Source organism: Malus sylvestris, chromosome 12 (assembly GCF_916048215.2).
Source record: "Malus sylvestris chromosome 12, drMalSylv7.2, whole genome shotgun sequence".
NCBI lineage: Eukaryota > Viridiplantae > Streptophyta > Magnoliopsida > Rosales > Rosaceae > Malus > Malus sylvestris.
The window spans coordinates 11188670-11195726 of NC_062271.1; the positions used below are offsets into that span (position 1 = coordinate 11188670).

The following is a 7057-nucleotide window of genomic DNA, read 5'->3' on the forward strand; positions in this document are numbered from 1 at the left end:
CTCTATCAGTTGCTTTGGTTCTGATCCTGGGATATAGTAATATCTTAAAGTGATTAACTCAGTGGTTTCTTCACCTTTGGATATCTACTTCACAAGTCAACACATGTGTCCCTTTTTGTGATTTTATGACACATTCATTATAAGGGTTATGAAAGTGATTTCTTATCACATAGGAAAATGCTTTCTTAAATCTTCAACATTTGAGATTTAATTCTCATATAACATTATTGAGATAGCCTTGCTATATCAGTAAGTCCAATTTCAAGTCTATATTTCAAAATTGACTGTGTCATGTTTTGTCATTTTCGAGTAACATCTATGTTTCATCAAGTCTATCAAATAGACTTTATTCACATCTTGTTGCTCAAATTATGACATCACTCCCACTGGCCTTGTTGTAACTTAGCATTCATTCAAAAATAACACTTATATTTTCTTGATTTGAATGCGTGTTGCTCCCACTAACTTGTCTTGGATCCATTGACTTATTGATGATGTTCTCAACAATTTTGAGACCATCAACAACCCTAGTTAACACAAGTTATTTAAATGAATCACATACAAAAGAATTCCTTCTAAAGTAATTCCTTTTGAATATGTGACTTGTTTTATCAAGTCTATTCATTTAATTATACGATGTCATACACCATACTACAAGTTTTAGTCACACTAAGACCTTTTAGGCCATGTTTGGCACATCGTATAACGGATCGGATAGTACTAATAATACGGTGTACGGTGTTTGGTGACAGTTCGGATTAAATAAGCACCGGATTAAATAATCCGGGCCCACCTTTTTTACACGGTGTGTACCCGCTTGCTTATACCACCCATTTTCACGGTATAATTAGTCGGGCTCTCTTCTCTCCCGACGCAGTCTTCCACTTCCTCTCCAGACAAATTCTTCCGCTCCTCTCCAGACGAATTCTTCCGCTCCAGGCACTCTCTCTTCCTCTCCAGGCGCCATCTTTCTCATCCCAGGTATGTCTTCTCACAGTCTTCTTCTTCGTTTGAATCACATTTTCGTCTTTTCAATTTTCTTATTCTGGGATTCCGCCCCTCCCTCTATTCTTCCCCCTCCTCCTATTTTTCTTGCAATTGATTGAATCTAGTTATTATTTTCTCTCTAATTATGCAATTGATTATGTAAATTTGTGTTTTAATTAGAATTTTTGAATTTTAGGGTTTGCTATTGGGGTCGAATTTTAGGGTTTTCAATTTTCTTCTTCTGGGTTTGTTGTTGGTGTTTAACTTTAATTAGAATTAATGATTGGGTAGCCTTCCTTGTGTTTTAGACTCAACTCTTGTTTCCCTTGTGTTTTGCTGTCGCCTTCCTTTCCACTCGGACTCGGCTTTTTGCCAAGTCTACAAATGTTCTCAGAAACGGCCATAAGTTATAGCTTCGGTTGGAATTTTTTGAACTTGTTTGGACGTCTTGGAAAATTTAACAAGGCCCTAAATTGTACCTGTTTGGACGTCTTGGAAAAGTGTGAGTTAGGCTTCGGTTGGAATTTTTTGAACTTGTTAAATTTTGCTGTTAGGGATAGAGCTTCAACATATAAATTGTCCACTCATAGCAAGGATTTGAAATCTTACATGTCCACTGTTGTTCATCCGTTGATTAATAAAGAAATGGCTCAACTGCATTTTACATTCTTAATCAATTTAGGTGATTTTCCAAAATGGATCATGAAATATTAATTTTCTTACATTAAATCCTGAGGTTTTGGAATCATATCAATTTATATTATTCATCTATTTTATCGTATGAATTCATTAAATTGATGATGTGGCAGATGTGAAACCTGTTTTCAGGTTGTGTAGAAGCTACATTTATACCATTGGAACCAAATTATGCGATTGGTTATAGTCCTTTATCCTGTTGGTGACATTGAGCGCTGTGCATTTTGTTCCCTAATGGCTGCTCACATGACACCACATTGCTACCTTGTGATTGTTACACTAAGTACCTCTGTGGTTCTTTGCTTCTTGTTTAGTCCTCTAGATTATTTTCCACGCAATTCTTCATTTATAACCTTGATAGTTGATACTGGCTGATAAATTTGTTACCACAGAGATGCAGCTTTTACTTTCCTATATCACATCATCTTTAAAGACTCTTTTGAAGCTAGCTATTTGTATTGAGTGTATTGCTTTGGAGTCCTAGGCTTATTAGCTTTTATGCGGGTTCAGTTGAGGAATAGAAAAACTGGGACTTTGAGATAAAAGCAAAAGGCTTTCAATGTTGGGGTACTGGTGAAACAATTTTAGTTGGCTTTTGTTTGGTGTTGGTAGAAGTTGTAGCTGGACAATGAGCTTCTTCGCTACTTAACTAGATATGACCATTGACCTCTTGGGAATTAGGGAGACAATTGTCCCAAATGGGTATTGACTGTTCAGGGTTGATGAGACAATCAGCCATTTTGTATTATAGTGTTGGTAGGGCGTTTCATCAGTTTCGCTTCTTGCTTATGTGATTCCAAAGAAACTTCTGCTCTTTTGTTTCTGATAAGAAGGTTAGGCAGCTTTCATCAATTTCTCTTGTGTTTGTTTGCTTTCATGTTTTTTGTGGCTGAATTTAACGTTGTTTCTTGTTTATTGGCCATTCTAGATTTTTGAATGAGCTCTCTCATCTTATCTGTTGGCGCATGTATTTTTTGGTAGGACTTATTAACATGTTTCCTTCCGTTTCAGTGTTATTATGCATTCATGCTCCAGTTACTTAATTTTTTGCCACTATCTAATAATGTTATTTTATGTTTTCACTAGACATGGATGAAAGAAAGATTGTGGCATGCTTCATTGTTAAGTTGTGGTACTTGAATATTGTGACTTGGTTGATGATGTGGTTTATGATGAATCATAATTCAGCTAGAAGGCGGAATCGGCAACTTGCACTTAGAAATCGCACATTTGTTAGGAGAATGGTAGGGTCAGCCTATTTAGATAGCATAATAGGATATGATGATGTTCAATGTGTGAACCAAATTAGAATGGATAGAAGAACATTCCATTATTTATGTCAGATGCTTCGTGACGACGGTAGAGTAAAATTGGATGGTGTAGTGACAATGGAAGAACAAGTTTGCATGTTTTTGCATATACTTGCACATCATGTCAAGAATCGTACAATTGGGAGTAGGTTTTGTCGATCGGGGGAGACCATAAGTAGGTATTTCAATTCCATTCTACATGGAGTGTTAAGGCTACAAGGTAGACTTTTGAAAGTGCCAGAACCCATTCCTAATGCCTACCCAGATCCTAAATGGAGTTGGTTTGAGGTATTCTTCATATTTTATAAAAATTACTTCTAAAATTAATGTAATTAAATATATTGAGCGTACTAATGTTAATGATTTTTTTTAGAATTGCTTGGGGGCATTGGATGGGACTTACATTAACGTTCATGTCCCTGAGCGAGATAAACCAAGATACCGATCGAGGAAGGGAGAGATTGCGACCAATATGTTGGGAGTTTGTAATCTGGACATGAATTTTATATTTGTGTACCCAGGTTGGGAAGGGTCGGCCTCTGATTCTAGAGTACTCCGAGATGCGATAAGTAGACCATCGGGATTAAAAGTTCCCACGGGTAACAATAGATTTTTTGTTTATATTAGTAATTTGAATCCTCATTTTTCTTATATATAGTAATATACATTTTTTGATGTGTTAGGGTGTTACTACCTTGTGGATGGTGGGTATACAAATGGTCCAGGATACCTTGCACCGTATAGGGGAGTGCGTTACCATCTCTCGGAGTGGAGAAATAGAAGACTCCCGATTAATCATGAGGAGTATTTCAATATGAAACATGCTCAAGCTAGAAATGTCATTGAGAGATGTTTTGGACTACTTAAGATGCGTTGGAGTATCTTAAGAGGTCCATCATTTTTCCCAATTAAAACACAACTTAGAATTATGACAGCCTGCTGCCTATTACATAATCTTATTAGAAGGCATATGTCAACTGATCCAATAGAAAATGAAATCCTAAACTTGGACGAATCTGAAAGTAGTGATGATGATGAAGATATGATTGAGAGTGTTCAACCTACACAAGAATGGACTGCATGGAGAAACACTTTGGCTATGAATATGTACAATGAGTGGCGTGCACAAGTGTGATTTGATTAAATTTTCTTACATATGCATGTTGTCATTTGGTTATGGTTTGTTATTTGAACAAATAGTGATTTCTTATGTATTTGGTTATGATACTTAACAAAGTGTGACCTGGTTATGTATTTATTTAAAAAGTGTGATGATTTGCTTATGGTTTTTCACTTACTATTAATTCTATGCACTGTTGATTATATGCTATCTTATTGTGTATGTAATTATAGGAATGGAAAGTGAACAAAGTAGTCAACCAAAAGGAAGTAGAAGGGTTTGGAAACAATATGAAGAAGATGCATTGCTATCCATACTTGAGGATGCAGTTGTTAAGAATTTGCGATGTGATAACGGTTGTTTCAAACCCGGAACAATGGCTCAATTTGAAACTGCAATTAATTTGAAATGTCCTAATGCCAATATAAAGGCAGTTCCACATATTGAGTCCAAAATGAGGAGGTGGAAAAAAGATTATGCAATAGTTTATGACATGGTTAATAAAACTGGTTTTGCATGGAATGATGTACGAAAATGTATTGAGGTTGATAGCAATGAAGTATGGCAGTCATATGTGAAGGTAATTCTGTAACTTAATACTAGAATTTAACTTTACATATTTGATTACTTAACATGTTCCTTTACATACAATTTAATAGTATGATTGTGTCTACCAAACCATATCATCTAGCCCCATTCTGGAACAAAATAAGATTATTTGTATTTTATGGATAGTGTGATTTGTTTTCGCATTGCAGGTTAACAAAGAAGCAGAGGGCTGGATAGGAAAATCGTTTCCATTGTATGACAGATTGAATGTTATTTTTGGGAAAGACCGAGCAACTGGAGTAGGAGCAGCAACTCCTACTGAGATGATGAATGAGCCAGAGCACATTAATGAAGATGAAGATGAAGATGAGGTGGAGACTAGTTCTCCTTCTGTTGCTCGACGGTCAAGCAGTTCAAGTACCCGGAAAAGGAAGAGAGCTGCTAATGATAATGATCTTGCTGTGGCATTTAAAGAAATGCTTTCTGAATCAGTGGATAAGTTGGGTGAAGTTTTACAAGCTGCTTTTGGGAAAGGAGTGGATCCAAAACCTGAGATTGCTTCAGAATTGTCAAAGATGGATTTGTCTATTGAGGATCAAATCAAGGCACTCAATATTCTTTTCGAAAAGCCACAGAATGAGAGGAAATTCTTGTCTTTGGATGGTGCAATGAAAAAAGCTTTCGTACTCATGTTACTTGGACAAAGTAACCGCAATTGACATTTCAACAACAATATATTTTGTTAAAAGCAGCATGCATATCTTTTGTTAAGAGCTGCAGCATGCATATATTTTGTTAAAAGCAGCATGCATATGTTTTGGCTATTTGGACAAACTGTTTCTTAGTGAAATCAACTTGCATTTGTATATTTTATGAACTTGGATATGTGGTTGGATTAATCTATATAACGTAATGACTTGTAGTTGTTTTTTGTGAACCTTCTTTTATGTTATTGGAAAATATTTTGAATTTGATGTATGGAATTTACTATGTTTCTTTGTTATTTGAAAATTTGTGTGGTTTTCAATAGGTATAAATATGAGAAAAGTTCAACAAACAAAGAAAGATTTGTTAATTTTTTTTTCTCTTGTCCTATCCGGTTCAATACCAAACACAGTATAAATAATACGGTCATTAATCCGATACTGCACCAAACGCCCGACTAATTTAGTCAGTACTATCCGGTGGCTATTTATCCTATCCGACAGAAATAGTCAGTACAGTCCGAGCTGCCAAACGAGGCCTTAATGTAGTGATATAAGAATTATCTAAGTCTTTAGTGGAAGCATGGCTCCTACTATGGATATAGATACTCAACCATTCCTTCTAGGTGGTTGATATAATTCTCTATCAAAACTACATAGAGCAATATTGTTACATGAGATGTTGAATTTGGATTGTCTTGTTGTTAAACCATATGTTGTGACTCATTTTGAAACTTATTCCCTTTTGTTTCATCAACTTGTCCATATGCTTTGTCATTAGCATGTTCTCATAAAAGAGAATGATGGACAACTCCCAACATATAACCATTTTATGCTAGGTTGACGAAACCAACATTCAAAGACTATTCTTTAAATGTTACACAACATAGAATTTTAACGTTTGAAGAGCTTGAGTCCTTTTAACAATTAAAATTACAAACTCTTAATAATAGTCAAGTACTATTATTCTTTAGACAACTATAAACCAATCACATTCAAGTTTATATCCATTTTCACACCTCCCACTATTTCTCATGACTTTAATGAGAAATCATTTCATACATTCAAAATGTATAAAAGTGGATTATATTGGTAGAAGACATTGTGTAGTAGCTTTGAAACATTTCAAGCTTATTTGTTTCAATCTTCACTAAGTTTAATGTCTTGTTATTTAAGTGACTAAAGTCTTTAAACCTTTTATAGATTTAGACACTTCTTTCTTGGTTTAGTCACTAACACAATTGACATTTTAGAACAATTTTAAGAATGCCCAATTAATTGTTCAAAACTACTAATTGAATCAAGAGTGATCTTGATCATTGTGTTTCAAGTGATAACCATATAAGAAACGTTTTTCTTATTACTTATATCATTATAATGTGATCTTCCTTTTCTTCAAGAAAGGATTCTCTAGACTTTTGTCAATTCATATAGAACTCATAAGTAGACAAATGGAACCAAATCTAAAGATTCATTGTATCCCTTTATGTCCTACATGTGAGATCTATCCATAATTGATAAATCTAAAGTTTGGTTTATCACATTACAATTAAGTGATATAACTCTTGTATCTTATCTAGGATACAACAAGACAATTTTCAATTCATAACACTACTTTAAGGAAATAGTATATTAATAAGGCATACTTCACATTACATTAATATGATAGTTCAAACATTCATAATGTTTAA

General features: G+C 34.6%; 1 protein-coding gene across 3 annotated transcripts; it reads left to right on the forward strand.

The window, feature by feature from the left end:
• The first annotated feature begins 720 nt into the window (after nt 1-720).
• On the forward strand, nt 721-5665 carry LOC126592969 (protein ALP1-like). Of its 3 annotated transcripts, XM_050258798.1 has the most exons (5): nt 721-981; nt 2612-2660; nt 2770-3281; nt 3367-3592; nt 3677-4276. In XM_050258798.1, the coding sequence occupies exons 3-5, from the start codon at nt 2772-2774 to the stop codon at nt 4126-4128; spliced, it is 1188 nt and encodes a 395-aa protein (XP_050114755.1). In that variant the 5' UTR covers nt 721-981; nt 2612-2660; nt 2770-2771; the 3' UTR covers nt 4129-4276. The 3 variants fall into 3 exon arrangements, with proteins under 3 accessions (XP_050114755.1, XP_050114754.1, XP_050114757.1); XM_050258797.1 differs by lacking the exon at nt 2612-2660; XM_050258800.1 differs by lacking the exons at nt 2612-2660; nt 2770-3281; nt 3367-3592; nt 3677-4276 and adding exons at nt 4347-4693; nt 4872-5665 and having other exon boundaries at nt 742-981.
• Nucleotides 5666-7057: the final 1392 nt, after the last annotated feature.

Excerpts from the sequence above, each read along its gene's own strand:
- LOC126592969 (XM_050258798.1), top strand. The coding sequence starts at position 2,772 with ATGGATGAAAGAAAGATTGTGGCATGCTTCATTGTTAAGTTGTGGTAC. Across the intron at positions 3,282-3,366 it reads CTAAATGGAGTTGGTTTGAG|AATTGCTTGGGGGCATTGGA; the intron begins GTATTCTTCATA and ends GATTTTTTTTAG. Across the intron at positions 3,593-3,676 it reads GGGATTAAAAGTTCCCACGG|GGTGTTACTACCTTGTGGAT; the intron begins GTAACAATAGAT and ends TTGATGTGTTAG.